Here is a 22,261-nt window from a genome sequence, read left to right as displayed (position 1 = left end):
TTGTAATCAAGGAGAAGAAGAGGACAGAATCTTCTGGAAAAAAAAATAACACCCTAGACTGGTAACTAGTGGGAGAATGTTGCTTTGGAGCAACGGCTTTTACAAAATACGGGAATGAAACTTCAGGAAGTTCAAAGGTGGTGATGGACAGGAGTCCAAATGTCTTCTCACTTGCGAGTTCTCTCAACCAGGCCACTCCGGCCTCCGTCCTCCCAGGAGGGGACCTGCCCAAGCCTGTCTAGCAGATGAAGCTTTATTTAAAAGGTTGCACACACACAAAAAGCTACCTACCATACACATGCCTATTTCACAATGAGGACAGCGTGAAATGGATAGAAATGCCCAAGCCTAGCCTGGGACTTAATGGGACACAGCACACTGATGATACGAAACTGTATTCCCAGATACAATTTTAAAGGAGTGAATTACAGAAACTCAAATTGAGAGAGAGAGAGAGAGAGAGAGAGAGAGAGAGAGAGAGAAGACCAGTGCCACATTACAAATTTTCAAGTATACTTTTTCAAAAGGCTTAAAATCATTCATTTGCATTCATTTATTAAACATACCTCTATCTGGTACTGGTCAATAGGGATGCAGATGGGACCAATCAGACAAGATACATAGACAAGATGCATGGTGCTCACTTTCTAGCAGGTGAGGTTTGACCCAAGCACTGCACAAAAAAACCTGGCAGGGTGAGTTAAGAAGAAGTAATGGTCTCCAGTATGTTAAAGTACATCACATGATGAATTTGAGTTGCTGTTGTGTTTATTAATGCTTTAACAATTAAACGTGTGTTGCATTTTTGGTTTTTTACGTTTTAACTTATAATGGATATCCATGAGACATGGAACACTTTGAAACCTGAAGAACTAAACCTAGACCCTCATCTCACACTCTGATAAGGTTCTGAGATGTCATGCCACTTGCCTGAGGTCAGGCATTCCATTCTAACCTTGGTGATAAAGCAGAGATCAAAGCAGAAAAATCAGGCCCTCACAAACACAGAACGGTCAGGGCCAGAACCCGTCAACTGTCTCCTTGCAGTGCACTTCTCCAAAGAACCAACTGAAGTTGTTGGGTGACCATTTATATGATTCTTGAAGGCAGCTTTTTTATTATTTGCCTCATGAATTTTATGGATTAGAGTTAGAGAGTGAAGCATAAATATTAATTTTAACGTCTAGTTCAGCACTTGGATAAACTGAATTAGCATATGTTACCTCCCAAATACCAAATAGTTCTCCGTGGAGTTCTAGTAAGGAAAAAAACATTTGTCTTTAGCAAGAAGATTTAACAGAGATCCTGCCTCTTAAGGACATGTAAATAGTAGGAAATTTATGGCTCCATGGTTTCTGGTACTACTGGAGCTGGTTCTCAACTTCTTTCCTGCAGAGGCTCAATGCTAATGTAAACACCATCTTCACACTCCTCCACGCCTATGTGGCGTCCTTTCCTCTAGCCAGCAGCTTCCTCTGTACCAGCAATGTGGGCTTCTCCTTCCTGTTTACAATAACCCCACTCTATTACCTTGTATATTGAGAAAAACATATGTCATGTTCTCTTTTTTCCTTAGAAATGATCACAAATCCAGGAAGCTGTTGAGGTTGGTTCGAAAAGCATTAACGTCTTTTGTGTGAATATGCAAAAAAGAAGAGGATACGGTAGGATATTATAAAACTGCACACCCCATGGTGGCTTATGATATAGTCTCCATAGTGCTAAGAGTTAATATTCCTTACTGTTACTCACCTCTGCCTAGCACTTTTCTTGAGATTTATTTAGAAGTCCTCAAAATAACAGTACATCTAACAATTATTTTTTGAAAGTCCTCTTCTAATAAAAATAAGTCGAACTATGAAAGGCGGAAACACAATTCTACACATCTCACAAATTTGTTATTATTGTTTTCCACTAATATATTATTATATATATAATTAAGAGAATTAAAGATAACAAAACAAAAAACACCAAAGGATACACCTGAAATTAAAAAATCAAGAAAGAACAATGAAAGCACTGTCTCTTTGGCATTTGCCAAAAGAATGGTTCATTCAGTGAGTTACCTAAACCTTTTATTTCCAAAGCAGTTTACAAATATGACTATCAGAATATTTTTTGGCACTTTTCACTCAACACATGCCAAATTTAGAACAGGCCAAATTATTCCAGTTGGCATTTAACTGCCTAAAAGATACTTGCTGAAGAGACCCATGGCCCCAACATAGACATCACAATGAGTTAAGAAAGAATAGTATTCTTGTGTATACTGCTGATACTGGTATACAGCAGATTTTTTAAATTTAGAAATTATTCTAAATTGTTGTGTATTTTTTCCCCTAATAGATACAAAGGAAAAATGCCGTGGAAACTCCTAATGACAACCACAATCCCGCATTAAAATGATTCACATTAACCTGATTATTAAATCCCCAAGTTGCATCTCTCAGGTTTAACTGTTTCAGCCATGTCTTTATTCCATTCATCAATAAAAGTAGAAAACAAAAAATCAGAACAGTCCAACTGGGAAAAAAAATCAAACTGAGAGAATAAAATTCCTTTAAGGCACTATACAGATAAAAACAGTTCCATGGATCATATTTTACTTGCAAAATAAATTTCACAATTTCCTACTCATTTTATTTTCTAGCTATTTTGGCTATTGATATTCTAGCTATTTTGGATAATTTCAAATTAGTTTGTATTCAAGGGCAAAATATCCGAATAAGTATATGATTTTCTCTTCCATGGTTTCTTTTTATGTCCTTTATTAACTTTCCTGCTACCACCAATTCTGAAGATACTGCTTTATAATTTTCAATTTAGTCTGAAACATGTGATGTCATAAATTACTTGAGAGCAAGAACGAAGTGTGCTTTAAAATATAATCTACCACTTCTATGATTTTTTAAAAGTTGACATATTGAAGAAAACGTGCCTTTGAATGAAAAATGTCTAGTTCCAATACCGTTGGCCAGAAAATTACAGCCGATATTTATTTTATAAATATTTATAACATGTTATAATATTTTATGGAGTTGTTTTCTTGGGGGTTGTTCTCCCTGGAATGTTCTCCATTTTCTGGTTCGCCTGCCCAAATTCACCAATCCTTCCAGACTCTGTTCAGAATCTCACTTTCTCTAGTCCTCCCACTGAGCTCCACCCGTTCTGGAATCTGCACTTGTGACTGTACTGCTCTGGTTGGGGACTGGAGAAGGCTGTGTGGGGAAGGGGTCATTTGAGCTGAGAAGGATTGGAGTAAAATGTGATATGCAGAAATGGGTGGAGGAGGGCATTCTGGGAGCAGGAAGCCAGTGGGTGGGTAGGGAGTAACCACATTGTTCACATTAGAGCTGAAAGACTGGAAGGAGCCGGACAGCCACCTGAACAGGCAAAGGGAAGTTCTCAAAGGGGTCTAACCTGTCGGCTGACAGAGGTAGGGGAGGGCTTTTGGGTGATGACTTTAGTCCCTATTGTTTCAGGGGCTGGCGGGTCTCCTAAAGGATAGTAGAGGTCTCTTGAGGAAAAAGATCATGTCTTATCATTTGGGATTCACTGAAAACAACAGATGCATACCGAGAACTTTCTTATTATTATAAAAAAAGTTAATCCTGATTAGTATTTTTTAAAAGTTAATCCTGAGATAGAATTACTAGAATTATATCTTTTAAGAAAGTCTCTCTTGAAAAATAAATCTCTTCCAAAATGTAGGAAGTTGGGCTTATGGCAAATACTAACGTCTATACAATTTTACTTTAAAGTGATTTCTTAACTAGGCCTGTAATTGTGTTATTCATCTTCTTCTCAACTGTAAAAACAGGTAGAATTGGCCCTAAAAATAACAATTAATTTTTATATAACATTTTATAGTTCACAGGGGATCCTCAAGGATACTCAAAGTCATCCTGTAAGTTTGGTTAGTATCCCTGTTTTATATACGAAGAAAGTGAAAGCAAGAGACATTGCCTTGGAAAAGCCATCTCATCATGGAGTCTTGGTTTTCCCACTCTAATTCTCAGAGCTATGGCTATGCTTGGCTGTCTCCCAGGGCTCATCCATAATCATTTCCTACCAGATCAGAAGAGGCTACTTAACGGGACTGCTTTACTCCACAATCAACAGACCAGGAAGAGATTTTACTCAGAGGCTGATGAATGTAGTTTTAAGGGCTGCTTTGTCTGCCGGGTCTTTTTAACACAACCCCGCAATAGATAACCAAATAACAAGAGATAAAAACACCAATTTTCTAGCTTAAATGTATTTATTGGGAAGGTGAATGCTACCTTTTCCCTTCTGATGCAAAAATAGCTTTCTATTTTTAATTACTGGAACTGTTTTACTATACTCAGAGATAAGAGGCACCAGCCTTGAGTTTTAAATTCCACAGTGACATAGCTAATATAAATATATATGAGTTGAAGTTGGATATACACTAATGTGTGCTTCGGCATTACCTGGCAATGAGACTGGATTGGCTACATTGTCCTTAGACACTGTGAAGGCTTGGCTTTGAAGCTTAATTAAATATTCTTTAAGAACGCTTCAAACCAAATCTGGGAAGAAATGTTATAAATGATACCAAAAAATTCCATGTTGGCTTCTGGAAACATTAACATTTCATAAGTCCAAAACGTCATAAAAGAAACATAAACATCAAGACATGCAAGTTATAAAGTTTTAAGAATTCAGAAAGCAGTTGTCAAAACAAGCATTTAGTTAAGCAAATGCTGAGGAAGGACGTGCCAGGCACACCTGAGTGTGGTCCTCATTTTCATGCAGTGAGATCCCTCCTCTAACTATTGCTCATGACATTACCAAAGTACTTCTTTTTTTGGAAATGCCTTCTGACTTGATTTATGTGACACAGAAGAAAATCAGTATCTCCACTTCATTCATGTCTTGATTTTCTCAGTTAAACGAAATATATTTGCACCCCTTGTTGAGACGTGTCTGCAAATTACTTCGTCAGGGTCTAAAAAAGATGAAGATTAGCTGCCAGTAGGATATTCATAAGCTTGTGACACAGCACTGAGATATGCCACCTACCTCTTCGTTTTGTGGAGAAGCTAAAAGGTGATGTGAACAGTTTATGGAAATGCATTGTTCACAAGACAGTCTTTTGCAGATTTAGGTGTAACTGTTTTAACATTAAATGGATAACCGCATAAGCTCAACTCTAAGATTAGAGAAAGAGCATTTGTACCCACATTGCTTTCTCTCTCTCTCTCTCTCTTTTTTTTTTTTTTTTGGTTTAAACTACCACGACAATTTCTTAGGGGCTGTAATACTTCCAGATTTCCTTTTTAAAACTTCCTTATGGAAAATCTCAAACATATCAAAAGCAGAGAGAACAGTCTAATGAAGTCAATGTACTCATTGCCCACCTTAACACTTAACAACACGGTGAACTTTGTCTCATTAATATTCTTACTCAGTCCCTGTCCCCCACTGTCACAAAATTATATTGAAGCAAGTCTTAGATGTCCTACCATTTTCCCTCCTTAAACAATTCAGTACATATCTCTAAAAGATAAGGGACATTTTAAACATATAACCACAATATTAGTTTCAAAGAAAATAAAAATCCTTAATATCATCAAATATCCACTCAGTCAAGAAATGTACCTAAGAAAGGAAAGTTAAATGTCAAGGAAAACATTACCCCAAAAGTTACAACACTCAAAAATGAGCTATTCCCCTGCAATAAAAAGTAAACGGCATTCTCTTAAAGCACAGAGCTGTATGTCAAGGGCTTCAAAGAGGGAGTCTAGGAACCGTCTGCAAAATTTGTAACATGTGCATATGAACAATTTTTTTTCTTGGTTGGTAGCATTCATCAGTACGTCAAGCAGCTTGAGACCGAAAACATTTAAAGACCTTCTGCCCTTGGTTATGATTGTGTGTGCTTAGGGCCACATCACCTCACATTGCCAGGAAGGATTAGTCAAGTAGGGAAACAAATCCACCTAAAATAACTTGGAGATCAAACTGAATTCAACTCAGCATGTACTGAGCACACACTAGGTGCGAGACACGGGGTCACAATCTTGAGAAGCAAAGATAAACTAATCCTAGTTAATTTACAGTCTAGAAGGAGAAGGGGTCAAATAGATTAACAAAAACTGAACTAGGATGTCATGAAAAAGGTGCCTGCTTTAGGTTATTTTCATGGGGATCCAGATGAAGAGCAAAGATGTTAATTTCGGGGTGCAAGTGGGGTGGGGACCAGGGCTCCTAAGAAGATAGGAGAAAATTAGAGGATGTCAGCAACTGTACCAGCAACTCCTGAGGAAAGATTGTTCTTATCTCCCTTGCTGAGGGACAGGAATAAAAATGTTTACTAGGGCCTGTATTCCCCTCCTGGATGGGGTGGAAGAGGGGACCATGAAAGTACCTTGAAAGCTGACACTTCATCAGATCTGGGAAGGAGAGAAAGACTCGGTAAAGAGGGAAGGGAGGTCACTCCAGGAAGAGAAAAGCAGGAACAAAGGGGTGGAAACTACTGACATGTTAGGGAATCAGCAGTGAGGTGACCTTAGAGCAGAGTATGTGGGAGGGGCTGGCTGACTGGAAATGCCGGCTGGGACCAGAAGTTGGAGCCTCCCAGACCAAACGTGGTCTGGTAGAGAGGAACCAGAAGTAGGAGACCAGAGCCTCTTTTCTGCGGCAGGTGGAGAGCCATTGACATGCTTTAAGTGAATCAGTTCTGTCTTTACAAAGTATGTCTCATCCTTGGGTGGATGATGAGTGCTCAGTGTATATTAGTGGTGGTGCCTTAATGTTGGTGCCTTGAATGAGCTGGATGGAAAGCAGGCTACTTAGGAATCCATTGCAACAGGCCAAGAGACGTCCAGGGTGGTAGCAGTAGAAAAAGGGATGATGGGGACACATATAAGAATTTCAGACATTTCAGAAATCATTATTTTTTAAAAGGAGAAGAAAGAAACAGAGACCAAAGCAACATATAAATTCTATTACACATTGTGGAACAATGTGTTAGTATGCTCTCATTTCTGTAAAAAAAAAAAAGTGGAACTATACATATAAGCTACAAACACATACAATTTCTCAGAAAGGTATGAGAAAAATAGACACCATGGGTTGTAGGGCATGGAGAAGAAGCTGTGCAAAGAGGTCGGAGAGTCTTTTGTACCTTTGGCACGCTAAACCACATGAACGTGTTATCTATTAGATAAAGAATATATAATTTCCCCCTTACTGCTAGCCACAGAGATAGAGAATAATGAAAAGCGAAAACGTTTTGGAGACAGATCTAGTTCCAGTTTTGGCTCTGATACTTCCAAACTGTGGGTCTGTGGGCAAATTAACTTCTTTTTGTTTCTGTCCTCTTATTTTCAGAAACAGGGGTAATACTGGCTAATTCCTAGGTCGCTACAACAATGATTAAACAAATCCTATAACAAAGCATCTGGTAGAATATTGGCACAGATTAAGGACCCAATAAGTAGTAGCTATTTTATTACCATTGAAACTTCTTTGACGTGAATACATTCTTAATACAAAAAAAGTTCCTTGATCTAGTCTAAGGTATGCTCATTAGCTAATCTTATTCCTACATTAAATATTAACACTGTCCAAAAACGATTAATGGAATCCATCTGACGAACACAATCCATTACGTTACTGTTTCTAGAAATTTAAACTTAACATATTATTTATATGCATTTCTAGGCAGATGTTAGCTTTTTTACTTTAAATGTCATTGACTCTAGCTTTACTGAATTCAAGTATTCACAGAGGACTAAATACCAACGAGGAGCCATAAGGCACCAGGAAAATAGATAATAAATTGCTATCCTCGAGGAACTGACAACTTCAATGAGACAAACAGGTGTGACCTTCAAGTAACCATGACCCCAATTTGGCACAAGAGTTGGAAATACTGGCAATAAAGCACCCAATTCTGTAACATCCCTTGTAAAATGTTAAGTCACATGGTAAGGAAAGGTTACTCCGCAAGCATTTTCTTAGGTTTCTGGGTTTCTTCTTCATGATACTGTGTTTTCAACCAGTTGTAATTGTGGCAATAGCAGCATTCTACGTTTTACAAAAGATGGGTCACTCAAAAGCCTTACTACTTGTTTGAACAGTCACATCATTATTAAAGCATTCCCAAACAAAAGTTTCTTTGTTATACATTGCGATGAATAATTTCAAACCATTTTCATGTGATATGTTCTGGCTCAGATCTGCCCCAGCCTGTAAAGATGAAGCCTTAGACAAGAAAACATCTGGGATTTGGGGGAAAAATTTTGTTCAAGGCAGGAAATAATGAACATCTTCCAGGATTTCAGAAGTGTTAGTGAATGCTTCCAAGAAATGAAGGCGTAAGGCCAGAGGAAAATACACTTCACTTCATATATGGCACAGCGGGGAGAAACAGTGATGGTATGGGGGGGATGCTTAACAAAAAAAAATCTACATAATTATACAAATATTTCTCTTTGAAGCAGATGCATCTTGGGAGAAACGCTAATACTAGACTGTAGAGAAACAACAGTAAACACTAATTTCTACAGAAGCTTTCGCTGATGCTGTAAATATGTTATGGATGTGCACCAGGGTGGAACGACTGACTTCGTATTAGCAAGCAAGTCCTGTCTCTGAGCCACAGGAGGGTACACGCTTGTATTTGGCCCCTAGCTTCCTATAGTGAAAGCCTGAAGCTACATATTACAGTTGAATGAAGGTTGGATTAAGAGGCTAATCTAATGCTATATATAGACAGCAACACCAATTTAATCTCCGCCCCTTCTCCCTCCCCTTCCTATTTCCATAAATCTCAAGATCTGAGTTACAAAGAGACTGGGAACTCTAGAAGAGAGAAGAGGCCCTCCCTCCTCCCTCATCCCCGGCTGTCTTTCATAAACGAAGTATTAGTTCAAGTGTAAATTGCTTCCAAACATCCTTAACGGGCACCATAGAGCGATCAGATCCGGTTTTCTTCTACAGCTCCCACAGACGCCAGAGGAGATGACAAGTGGGGGTGGTGGGTGGAGGGGTGAGGAGGGCAGGTTGCCAAATGAGAACTACCTTCTCCCGAGACTACTCTCACATGCGTTCATCTCGCTCGTAATGGGGAGCTCTCCTCTCCACCCCACCCCGAGTCCAAAGTCTCACCCTGGCTTCCCCGGGAGTTACATCTGGAGGTGCCACGCACGGGACGATGGGCACCCGCCACTTCCCACCTCGTGGCCGGCGCCTGGCCGCTCTCGGTCTCCCGGGACGGCCAAATGTGGCAAGTGGCGGGTCTTCACTCCGGGGCACTGATACGCGGTATAAGTGATGGTAATGGGGTGGAGGGGCGGCTTCCCCACCGAGAGGAAGGAAGCCGCCCCAGCAGGCACATGCTTCCTCAGGGCCAGCTCCGGCAGGGGGGAAGCTCCCGGTGGGGCTCTGGCTCCGGCTGTCGAAGGCTTCCCGGCTCCCCCCCTGCCCTACGTGGGCTGCTTCTCACCTGTCCGAGGAGGTAGCGGCGACGCGCGAGGCTGGGGGCTGCAGCGATTCCGGCAGCGGCGGTGGCAGCGGCGGCAGTGGTGGCGGCAGACAATGGAGGAGTGAAGGACAGACACATTGACACAGACACACGGAGCTCGGCGCGGCCCCGCCTACCACGCCGCCCCGCCTCCCAGCCCGCCCCCGTCCCGGGCCGCTCCACTCCCTGGGAAATGAAGGGGGGTGTATAGCGAGAGCAAGGGAGATGCATGCCCCTAGCAGAAGCTGCCGAACACAGAAATTCCAGAAAGAGAATTTAAATACTGTGTGTCCCTAAATATCTGCACTGGAAAGGATGGCGGTGGGACACGTGTAACAGGCATTTAATTCCCCCCCTCTGATTTTCTCCATTTGGTTTTTCCTTCCCAGGCTGTTCCAATGGGAGAGTCTCGCTGCCGCCTCCTGCAGCTCCTCCTCCAGGCCGGGCCAATGACTCGCGGGGGGAGGAGACTACCTCTGGGCCTGCAGAGACTGCCCGCCCGGCTCGCCCGAGCTCGCCCGCTGCTCGCCAGCCCCCGGGAGGGTGGAGAGAATTCGAACGCTTCCGCGGTTGGCTACTTAATGTCCTAGTCTCAAGTTGCCTAACCTTGCGGCTGGCGTTCCTAATACAGACACGTCGTTTCTTTTTAATACTCCCAAAGAAACAATAGCTGTCAAGCTGGCGGAAGCAATGGTTCACATAAAGAAAGGCGAGCTGACCCAGGAGGAAAAGGATCTGCTGGAAGTCATCGGAAAAGGTGTGGGTGCTGGGCTGTGGCGGGGGCGCTGCCTGCCTGGCCCGGGAGGGAATGGGGGCGTGGCGGAGCCCGGGCGGCGCCCCCGGCCCGGCTGACCCTGGGTTGCGGTTTTGCGAGGCTGACATCCTGCGACCGGGAAACAGCGCTCCTACCTTTGGTGTGGGACCGGTTGCGGGGGCGGAGAGGTGGGGAAGGAGAAGCGCCGCTGGGACTGGAGCGGAGGTTGCAGACGTTCGTCTTCTAAATCAGCTTTTGGAAGGGTGCACATTTCCAGGCTCCACTTCGGATGATAATGAGCGACCCGGGGTGGGGCCTCAGAATGTGCATTCTTCAAAACTCCTAAGGTGATTTTGACCACAGTCCGTCTGGGCGATAGTGGCCTGGAAGTTTCAGGTTCCTAGATCGGTGTCTAAGGGCCGTTTCGACTTCCGGAGGCCGAAAGATCTGGATCCCTTGGCTGTCCCCGCCCTGGCTTGCGGCGGGTGGAGGGAGCTCCTAAGGAGAAGTGGTTCTTTACAAGGGCACAAAACAAGGTCTGTAATTTGCCGCATTGAGGCTTCTGAGTCCAGGGCCTCCCTGGCTTCCTTCCAGAAGCCCCCGGCCGCCGCAGAAACTCGCAGAACAGCGAGGAGGTTGGGGAGGCGTCCACACCGCTCTGCGCTCTTCGCAGGGCTGCGACCTTCTAATCGCGCGCTTCCGCGCTTTCCCTTCCATTCTCCCCACGCGCGTCCCACTTCCGCCGCTCCGGGTCCTAGGGAGGGAGATGCAGGCCCCGGGGACGAGCCAGAAGCCATGTTTTCCGCTCCGTCCCCGAGTGGACGTCCCAGAAGAGTTCCCGAAGTCCCGTTACCTGGCAGGTGACAACAGCGTGACTACGTGGCTTCTGCACTGTCACGGCGCGGCGATACGGGTGTGCGGGAACTGCGGGCATTGTTCATGTGGCTGTTTTAAGCTCCCTCGAACGGCAGAGGAGCCAGTCATTGCAACATGAAACTTCCCAATTTCCAGGCTTTCTTTTTTTCTAAGTAGCCTGGCTGCCATCTGGACCTGCAGAGAGAAAGGCACATATATTCTTTATACTGACAAGAAGAGTCTAAACGTAAAGGAGAGAAATATCGGATTGGAACTCAACAAGTGCTCATGAGCTGAGCCCACCCCATCTGATCTCGACAGGTTGAACTCAGTCACAGCTGTAATTTGCTATGATGTATTCTTTGCCTAGAATTGTGGGACTTGGAGTTGGTGCAGATTGTTCTGCACGGTTCTCGCTGACCTGTTTGGTACTGCAGTCTCCCTTTTCTGCCTGTCTCTGGTTCATGTCTCCGTGCCTTTGGTGGCCCTGGGATTCAGCTCAGCAACCATGTGAGTCTCAGCTCTGTGCCAGGTACAGTGCTGGGCAAAAAAAGGAGACAAAGCATCAACTTATAATCCACCAGGGATGCAAATTCTGTTTTTAAGCAGTCCAGAGCTCTCACCATCTCTCAAAAGTGTAAAAAAGTGAGCAGTTTTATAAAGGGGATCTCTGAAAGCAGCAGGTGGTGTGTGTGGGGGACGTAGGGAGGGAATCCTTGGATACATTATTAGGTGTCCACCAGTTTTTATTTTTAAAGATTAAATAAAAGAATTAATGTGAATTTTGCCTGATTAGCACTGTGATTTTTTTCTGGGCCCACATCGTGCAACAAATTACACAGACACTGTTTCACCTATTTAATTGGTCCAAGCTGATGAGAAAAGAACTGAGATGGACATAGTATGTGATACATTCTTGTCAAGTGAAGGTCTGTTGGACATTACCATACTCTTAAAAAAAAGTAATGGGAGATAAGAGAAAGTAACAACCGTGGCCAACCTTTACTGATTGTTATTTTGGGCCTGTCATAATTCTTAGCATTTTACATATATCCATGAGTTTAATCTTGATAAGCTAGGAAATATTTTTAAGCTACAACATTATGAGGAACAGCATAGGATGGTAGTTAACCTTTCAAGTCTGATTTGGAATCCTGCCTCATTCATTTGCTGGTGACTTGGCCTTGGGCAAATTACTGTTTCTGAGCCTTAGGTTCTCCATGTGAAAAATGGTACCCACCTCACAACATTGCTATAAGGATAAAATGAGTTAGTATGAGTAATGTGTTTAAAATACTGCATTGGCTATTATTATGGTAAATATGGCAGTCTCTACTTGATAGACAAGAAACCAAGAAACTGAAAAGTTCAAATAGCTTGCCCAATATAATACAGGTAATAAGTGGCAGAGCAGAGATATCATATGGCCCACAGTCCTAGAAATATGCTGGACTTGAAAACAAACTAAACAAAATGAAAAAATGAAACCAGCACCATAGTCCATACCATATCTTATTCACTTTGAGAGGCAATTTAATTGCAGCAAAATATTTTCATCTGTCAAGTTAAATTAATTTTAATTGTAAACGTTATTGATTTTGTAGTTTTGTGTGCATTTAAAATGTGTAAAATAATTTTTGGCTTACAGTTGAACGAAGCTCATAAACAAAGTGTATATTCGTACTCATAAGAAGCAATTTTCTTTAAAGGAGATGAGTAGAGTTCTGATTTTTTTTCCCTTCGGTACATTTCTCAACTTTGAGAAGCACTGGCTTAGTCAGTACTAGTACGTGGAACTAACGATAAGTTTCCAGCCACGTGTGACCTGTCATCTTGGCCAATCTGAAATAAACTCAGCAAATTGTTGAGTTCTCCCTCCGGCTAACCACTGCCCTCCAGAAGTTAAGCCGATTGTAAGTGGGACTTACAGTCCAGAGAATACCGCACATTGCTACTGGACACTTTAAGACAATTTCTTCTTCTGAGTAAATGCACATTCTACGTATTCTACAGATTGTTTATTTGTTAGAATGCCAAAAAGAAGTTCCAGATGAAACTGAGAAGCTTTTTCTCACATATCCATTTAAATCACTCACTGACAGCATCCATTTCACAACATTTCAGAAGAGAAATGAAATCACTTAAGCACAGTTAACTGGGTTATATTACATGGAGATTGACCCGTTCTTCTAAGCTCTGATATCTTTTTCATTAAACACTGAGGAAGCACTATTTCAAAATAAATTAAACTTTAAGAATATAAACCAGAAAGTCTTTCATTACTTATCTTGTTTAGTACTTGAAATCCCTGGGATCACTGTTGCCGATTTCACAAGAAAGTAACATACTTATTTTTATTATTATTATTATTTGTGTTAAAGGAGATGCGAAGCAGACTCGGACAATAAGGTTTATTCTACCACTTTTATTGGAGTATAGCTAAAGTATGATAAATGGTACATATTTCAAGTGTACACTCTTTTAAAAGTCAGTTTTGACATAAGTATACATCCACAAAACCACTGCAATCTAGACAATAAACAGTTCTATCACCCCCAAGATGTTCTACATACCCATTTGTAATCTGTCACTCCCTCCACCCCTGTCTCCAGGCAACCACTGATAGATGTCACTATTGATTAGATTTCTCTATTCTAGAATTTTATGTAAGTGGAATTATACAATAAGTATAATAAATATTCCTTTTTTTTTGCATGACTTATTTCACTCAGCATCATGATATTGAGGTTCATCCATACTGTACCAATAATTTGTTTCTTATTTTTTTCTTTTATTTCCTATGTATGGATATACTACTATTTGCTTATCTGGTGACACTGATGGACATTTCAGTTGTTTCCAATTTGGGACTATTAAAAGATCCTGCTCTAAGGTCCTGTGTAGTTCATAATGTTATTTCTACTACCTCTGGTATATAGAAAGATTCAGGTCTACTAATAATTATAGCATAGAGTTCAAAGACATTTAAATTCAAATACGTAGTTACCATTAACTATATGACTGGGCAGGTTTTGCAGCCTCTGTGGGCTTCATTGTCTTCCTTTACAAAACAACAACTCTTTTAGTTATTCTAATTTTTATCTAGTGATTCATAATCCTAACTTGAGGACATTTTGTTACAAAGTCTAAAAATAGATACACATAGGAGAATTTAGAAACTTTACACCTAAACAGATTCACTATTTCAAAATATATGTTGTAATTAGAAGTCTCTATTTTAAAATACATTTATAACTATGTCTCTATGATTAAGTCTGTATCCATATATTATTTTTAAATTCAGACACTTTAATTATTTATACATGATTTTACTTATACATAAATGTCACAGCAACTAGCAAGCCAAATAGTTTTTTAAATACTTAACTTAGATATAGATTCCTCAAAACATTCCTGTTGAGGGATCCCACTAAATGATTGAAACTCATAAATATTCAGATCTCATGACTATCTGATGGATTGCTGGAAACAGAAAATGTCATGTTAGTTTGTTTCTCCCTTTTTGTTTGTTTTGGCTACTTCTCCTTGTCTTCAGTAGAGACCAGTGGTCCCAAACTAGATGTTAGAAATGTCGCAATTAATTATGTTATGCTGCTGTAAATATAAATAACAAGAGCATCTGATATGCACTGGGGTTGTACTCTGTGCCCCGCACCAAGACAAGCCCTTAGTCCTAAGAACACTATGGGATGGATGTTATTATTTCTGCTTCTTATATAAGAAAACTGAGGGTTTTATAGGACTTGTTCAGTTTTATAGTGGTGCTGAAAGGGCTCTAGTGTGGTATAAGAGAGGGCAGTAACAGTGAGAATATCACTCTTATCATCATCTCTTCTCTGCTAAAATGCTGGTCCATCCAGATAACTTACCTATCCCACCCTAATGGAACAGGTTGGGTTGTGTTTTCTTCTCTGGAACCACTTGGAGAAATTCTCACAAGGGAAACGAATTATTAAATATTATTTTTGTCAGTTATGTCTATTCATTTTTGTCTCCAGTGAGGATAAATGTTGACTCATTTCCCATCCCCCTTATAGTACCACATCCCCTCATCTTAAGAGTTTGTTAAATCAGATTTAACATATTTCTTTCCCAAGTAAAGCAATTAATCTTTTAAATTTAATTGCAAAATACTGTTTGAGAGTCTACTATGCACAGTAAGGAATGACAAAAAATAAAAATCCTTCTGTGTAAACTATGTGTTTCCCATTTCCATGCTATTCTAGACCTTCTACAGTTTCCTACTGTCATTAAATTAGGAACTCCAAGTTAGAAATCATCAAAAGTTTTTCCTCTTGGGGTTATTTTGCTCATCTATTTTCCAAAATATGTTTTCATTCTCTAGAAGCCCAAACAGTTCCAGAAAAATTTTCCCATCTTGGTCCCTGCATTTCAAAAGACTAACTGGTGTTCCATGGTATGTGAGTGAACAACTCATCTTTTTTTTTTTTTAATTGCCCTGCGATTGGACAGATTTACCATACATTGTTAGCCACTGGGCTAAACATTTTATAGAATTATTGGCCTGTTATCTAATATGAGCCTAATGTTTATGATTGCAATCCCCATCCTTTCCCTAACATATAGGAGGCTTTGGCATGATCACAATTCCTACAGTATTCTCCCTTTATTGCATAAACATCTCTCAGTCAGATGGAAAATAACTTCAGTTATTCCTCAGTGGATAATGGGGTTCAGCTGAAGCATCTTCCTCAAGTGAAACTGGTGTGCAGGAGTTTGTTCTAATTCCTTTCCAAAGATGTTTGAGAGTCTCTGGTGAGAAGCCACAAGTATGGATAAGCTTCCCTGCACAACTTGCTTGCATGCTTGAAGGCTTTCCCCTCTCCCTCTGTAGCCATTCAGCCAGTGATACCAACTGCCCTCAGGTGGAGTGTGGGATCAGACAAATGAACTATTGGCAAAATAGCTGCTGTCATAATTCGGGGCCTTGTAGATCACTCACTTGACATTTCCCCAGCTGAGCTATTTCGCTATCAATCTAGGAGACATTTCTCTATCTCCCCTCTGTTGGTGAGGGGCACTCAGACCATGTGCCTAAGAAGCAGGTTGGGTAGAAAGAAGAAGGCTAAGCTTGATTCTGCATTCCACCTTTAGCTCTGGAAGAATTGCAAAGTTTAACACATTCTGGAACTATAATTCTAAATTTAAAGACAAGAAATAACTCCTAGTTGAGGATGCTTCTATTCTTTTATGTCCTTTTAGAAGAGAGGCTTATCTCATCCTTTCTACCTGAGAACATGCAATTTCATTATCCTGTTCCCTGTCACACCAGAAATCTTTTGGCAGAACATGTGATTGGCTCCTATTAAGGATGATAATAGCAACATTCTCTCCTGCAACTATGCCTTAGTATGCCTTACAGAAGGCTGGAAAACCTGAGAGTTGTGGCCCAATTACAGCTTATTTACAAATTTACAGAGACTGACCTTCAGGTTTACATCAGATGGCTCTCAGTATGAGAGTCTGAATACTGACCATATGGCACTTTTATATAGTACCAGGCATAAAAGATACATTTACCTCAGCATTTCCAAACCAAGAATTCTATTAGGAGCATGCCATCAATTCACAGGACATAGTGGTGACAAGGTATATAAATACTGTATTTTGAACTGTTATTACATTGACTGCAATTTAAGCTTTAGATGGTGGTTTGGATTAGATGCCCTTTAAGATTTGTTTCAGTATTAAAAGACTTATGCTTTGTGGTTATTGTATTACTGCCAAAAGGAAAATGTGGCCAATTTAATATACTCTAAGGCCAGTGGAAGTAAAAGCAAGATGGAGCTATTTTAGTCTATATGAAACTGTTCTCTGGGATAATTACTTTGCAGAATAAACAGTATGCGATTGATGCTTTATTTCTTAGCAACCTGATCTGACTCATCTTAGTTTTACAGATAACCCTTTAACGTCTGTTTCCTTGACGTTAGATTTTTTTTCTGTTCTAAATATATATAACCTTTGCACTTTCTTTCTTTCTTTTTTTTTTAAGGTACTGTCCAAGAAGCTGGAACATTGTTAGCCAGCAAGAATGTTCATGTCAACTGCTTGGATGAGGTAAAATTTAAAACATTTAATAAAGTTTTACTTCCTATGAGAATGGATAATATATAAAATCTGATAATAAGAGTTGTTTTCTAGCATTTATGCTCAAGTTATACTAAGCTCTAAAGCAAATGTCAGCAGACAGGTTGCAAAAGACAAATAAGGATGTAAAAACATGTTTAATTTTACTGGTAATCAAATAAGTGACCGTTAAACCAATTCCATATCATTTCTTGTGAAGTGTGGGAAACATTGGACTTTTATATGCTACTGGATTAGGTGTAAATTGGCATCATATTCTGGAGAAAATTTTAGAATATTTCTCATTTTTAAATGTACACACCTTTCATCCAGCAATTCTACTTCTCGGGAGGGTTAACTGACCTAAACTCAACTTTCTAGAACAATTGCAATCCAGAATAACTTTCTGAGATGGTAGTTTCTCTTCAGAGCTGTCCAGTATGGCAGCCATTAGCCATGTGTGGCTAGTAGATACTCTATTATACAGGACAGTTCTAGTACTAGAACATTAACTGAATTTCAGTTTCTCATGCAGCAAAGGAGGTGTTTTGTTAACCCTTTACCCACACATGGGTAGTAAAGTTAATATCAACCAAAATAAAGTTTAAAGCAAAAAAAAAAAAAAAAAAGACTCTTTCTTATAGAAAGTTGATAAACCACCAGGAATATACCAGCCTTAAGCCTTCACTAATAATCTTATAAGCTTTGAGGTTCATAAAGAAAAAGGTAGAATTCAAAGGAGAAATTTGTAAGACCACAATAACATCTTTTAGAAAATGATAAGTTAAGTAGAAAAAAGTATTCAAGGGATGGAAAATTTGGATAACCTAACAGTCTATGCACTTTATATAAGACAGAAATAGTACATCTCCATTTACATTTAACACTGTTAAAAATTGGTTTATGTATTGTACTTTTTTTTTTTTAGAAATGAGTTTTTTTCTTTTTTAAAAAAAAATTATTTATTTATTTATTTTTGGGGTGCGTTGGGTCTTTGTTGCTGCCCGCGGGCTTTCTCTAGTTGCGAGGAACGGGGCGGGGCTACTCTTCATTGCGGCGTGCGGGCTTCTTATCGCGGTGGCTTCTCTTGTTGCGGAGCACGGGCTCTAGGTGCGTGAGCTTCAGTAGTTGCGGCACTCGGGCTCGGTAGTTGTGGCTCACGGACTCTAGAGCGCAGGCTCAGTAGTTGTGGCGCTCGAGCTTAGTTGCTCCGCGGCACGTGGGATCTTCCCAGACCAGGGCTCAAACCCGTGTCCCCTGCATTGGCAAGCGGATTCTTAATCACTGCACCACCAGGGAAGTCCTGTATTATACTATTTTGTAAAGGAAAATTTTAACTAACTTTAAACAAGTTTACCAAATGCAATATAACACTGAAAATAAACAAAAATATGTTCCAAAGAATAAAACATATAACCTGAATGTTTTTAAAAATTCTGAATAGTTCTTGGGTAAAAGAAGAAATAGAAATTTCCTACTATAAACAACTGAAAACACAATATTTATCAAAAGCTACTGTTTATCAAAAGCTGTGTCATGTGGCCAAAGTCATATTCAGAGGAAATTTTGTAGCACTTGTTATTGTACTTTAAATCTTTGTGTTGTTCTGAGCTTTCAACTCATGAAATTAGATAAAAAGAATAAAGTATACTCAGAAAATATAAGAAATGAGTTAAGAAAAATAAAATAGAAATAAAAATTTTTTAAAGCCATCAAGCACAAGCAACAAAAGAAAAAATAAAGAAAAAAGAAAAATTAAAACCTTTGTGCTTCAAAGCACACCATCCAGAAAGTAAAAAGAAAACCCACAGAATGGTTTTACAAATCATATCTGGTAAGGGACTTGTATCTAGAACGTATTAAGAACTCGTACAACTCAATAATAAAAATGACAAATAACCCTATTAAAAAAATGGGCAAAGGATCTTCTTCTTCCAAAGAAGACATATGAATAAAAAAGGCTCAAAATTAGCTGCCAGGGAAATGCAAATCAAAACCACGAGAGGCCACTTTACACCCACTAGGATGGCGATAATAAAAAAATACATATAGATAATAACAAGTATTAGGGAGGATGTGGAGAAGCTGGAACCCTTGTGCTTTGCTGGTGGGAATATAAAATGGTGCAGCTGCTCTTTAAAATGGGTTGACAATTCCTCAGATGATTAAACATAGAGTTACCATATAACCCAGCAATCCTAGGTATGTAACTGAGAAAAATAAAACATATGACAATACAAAAACTTGAACATGAATCTTTATAGCATCATTATTCATAACAGCCAAATGTGGAAACAGTCCAAACATCCATCAACTGATAAGTGGATAAACAAAGTGTAGTATATCCATGCAACAGAATATTATTCAGTCACAAAAAGGAATGAAGTCCTGGTGCATGCTACAACATGGGTGAATTTCAAAAACATTCTGCCAAGTGAAAGAAGCCAATCAAACAAGACTAATATTGTATGATTTTGTGTATAGGAGATGTCCGAAATGGGCAAGTTCATAGACACAGAAAGTAGATTAGTGGTTGCCTAAGGCTGGGTAATGGGATGGAGAGGGGTGATGAGAAAGACTGCCAATGGGTATGGTATTTCTTTTGGTTTTGACAAAAATATTCTAAGATTGATTGTGGTGATGGTTGCACAACTCTGAAAATACTGAAAACTATTTAATTGTAATGTTAAATGAGTAAATTATATCACAATGAAGCTGTTAAAAAAGAAAAGATAAAACAAAGTTATCAATTTAAGACCAAAAAAAATGACACAATTTGGAAAGTATAAGCAAGAAAATAATAAACACCAAGGAAGTGAGAGCATAACTGCAATTATAAGAGGAATTGTCATAACTTTTTAAAGCCAATTCATTTGAAAACCCATATGAAAGTAGCGATTTTTTAGAAAATAAAAATGAACGTACTTATCTCATATAGAAATAGAAAAACTGGGATAATTAAGGAAGATTTGTATGAATGTATTTAAGTGCCAACTACCTTCTAAAGCTGCACACCTGAGTAAGCTCTACAAAACATTCAAGGACCATTTAATTCTCATTTTACACAGATTGTACCATTAGTTCATAAAAAGATGGGAAGATGCCTAACTCATTTGATAAAGTTAGCATAATGCTGATGCCAAAATAGGAAGAAGCCCAAGCAAACTATGGGCTCAATTCACTTTGTAAATACAGATGCAAAAACACTATATAAAATATTAGCAACTTGATCCAGTGGTGTATCAAAAGAATAATAAGACTTAACCAAGTAAGGTTTCTCCAAGAATGATAGGATGGTTCAGTTTAGAAAATCTTTCAATGTAATTCACAATATTACAGAATAAAAGAGAAATATGATCATCTCAATAGATATAATGCATTTGATAATATTTAACTACTGAGGGTAAAAACTCTTTTAACAACTTAAAATAGAATGGCTTTTCTGTAACTTGAATAAGTTTGCAGAAACCTTCCACAAGCATTGGCATCCTACTTAATGTTAAAACATGAGACACACTCCTATACTTAATGTTTAAACCTAGGAGCACCAAATTCAAGACAAGGAGGTTCCTGGAGCTTCTATGAGTGAGCTGCACACAGATTTGGCCTCCTTGGTATTCCTTGAACCCAATGCTTCTCTCCCCCAAAGAGTTTTACACTTGCATTCTCTTTACTGGAGCATTCTTCCTCTAGTTATTTACGTCCTTTGCTCCCTCCAGGGCTTTGTTCAAATGCCACCTGCTCAGAGGGACATTCTTTGACTGTCCTTTTAAAAATAACAATATCCTCTTACCTTCTGCCATTCCCTCTCCCCCTTACTCGATGCTGTTTCCCTATAGCATTTATTATCACCATCTGCCTTGTCATCCCTACTAAAATTTAGTGCCAGGGACTTAGACTTTAGGGGCATGGAATTTGCTCATTGCTACCCACAGTGCATAGATCTGTGTCTGACATATCTTAGGCACTCAATAAATATTTGCTGAATGAATGAATGCTGCATTTAATGATATAGAGTTGTAACTTAGTAGACTAATATTGATGAATTCTTTGATTTAAAAATTATGGGAGAGAAACTTTATTTTTAGGATCATCATATTTAAAGTTTTTAAAACTACTAAAGTTTTAATCTCCTTATCATTTTCCCATTACTACTCTCAAGAAACATTGACTACTCCTACTAAGTTGCCTCTTGTACAACCTTCCTACGATTCTCACATCAACAAGCCTCTGATAATATGACGATGTTCATTATAATAGTCTAGAATCATCAAGAACAATTCAAATTATGTTAGTATTCTGAGATTTGCTAAAAAAAGAGATTATATGTTTTAGAGAGGTTTTCATCCAGAGTAACTCTGAAATTCCAGCACTCAGAGAGTCTCTCCTGGATTCTGAGAAGATTTACTTACAGGGAACATCTCATTTATTTATCCACCAAATAGTATTAGGTACTTAACATATAAAGTTGGATGTTTCATTGGATATGGACAAAACATATGGAGACTAAACAGTGTAGCCTGGTATAAACACTACCAATCCTTTCTCCATATTCATATAATCATATATATAACCAAATCATATATATGATCAAAATATAAATGTGATTTTGAGGATCATTTTTTTAAAATGAGAACACTCTAATATACATTTCCCACATCTTGTTTTTCTCATTGGCAGTAATTCATGGAAATTTTTTCAATTCAATAGATACAAATGTATTCAATTAGTAACATCATACTATTCTATGCTATGGATATACCATATTCAACTTTCCCCTTGATAAGCATTCTATTTGTTTTAAGGTTTTTCCTTACTTTTTTCTTTTCTATTCTTTTTTTAACGCATTTGTATCTGCTTGTTCATTTGTTTCCCCAGGAGCTAAGTATGTGTAGTAGAGATGAGAGCCCTGATAAATTTAAGTTTTGGTCCTTGCCCTGGCCATTTTACTAGTCATGTGAAGTTGAGCAATTCTTCTCTGAATCTGTTTGCTAATCTGTAGAAAACCTCAGGTAATAAAACCATCTTTTTTCTTCAGCAGTTTA

General features: G+C 39.2%; 2 protein-coding genes across 5 annotated transcripts in view; one reads left to right on the top strand and one right to left on the bottom strand.

The window, feature by feature from the left end:
• The window catches only part of BZW2 (basic leucine zipper and W2 domains 2), a 59,460-nt gene extending 49,828 nt beyond the window's left edge, over nucleotides 1–9,632 (bottom strand). The window contains exons 1-2 of one of the 4 annotated variants that reach the window (XM_028490075.2): nucleotides 9,479–9,546; nucleotides 4,816–4,972 (exon numbers count right to left, since the gene is read on the bottom strand). Coding sequence is in view for 1 of the 4 variants with exons in the window: in XM_028490074.2 (XP_028345875.1) it covers nucleotides 4,753–4,769 (17 nt within the window). In the remaining 3 variants the exon portion in view is untranslated. Of the gene's footprint in view, nucleotides 1–566; nucleotides 638–4,752; nucleotides 4,775–4,815; nucleotides 4,973–9,478 lie in introns of those variants that run through there. The other 3 variants (XM_007121619.4, XM_028490074.2, XM_007121618.4) reach the window with 3 other exon arrangements.
• Nucleotides 9,633–9,690: 58 nt separating this feature from the next.
• The window catches only part of ANKMY2 (ankyrin repeat and MYND domain containing 2), a 34,765-nt gene continuing 22,194 nt past the window's right edge, over nucleotides 9,691–22,261 (top strand). The window contains exons 1-2 of the mRNA XM_007121617.4: nucleotides 9,691–10,253; nucleotides 17,143–17,207. Of these exons, the coding sequence (XP_007121679.1) occupies nucleotides 10,187–10,253; nucleotides 17,143–17,207 (132 nt within the window). The 5' untranslated portion in view covers nucleotides 9,691–10,186. The remainder of the gene's footprint in view (nucleotides 10,254–17,142; nucleotides 17,208–22,261) is intronic.

This window comes from Physeter macrocephalus, chromosome 5 (genome assembly GCF_002837175.3).
Source record: "Physeter macrocephalus isolate SW-GA chromosome 5, ASM283717v5, whole genome shotgun sequence".
In the NCBI taxonomy this organism is placed as follows: domain Eukaryota; kingdom Metazoa; phylum Chordata; class Mammalia; order Artiodactyla; family Physeteridae; genus Physeter; species Physeter macrocephalus.
The sequence above is the reverse complement of the archived record's forward strand: the minus strand, read 5'-3'. Positions and strand labels throughout refer to the sequence as shown.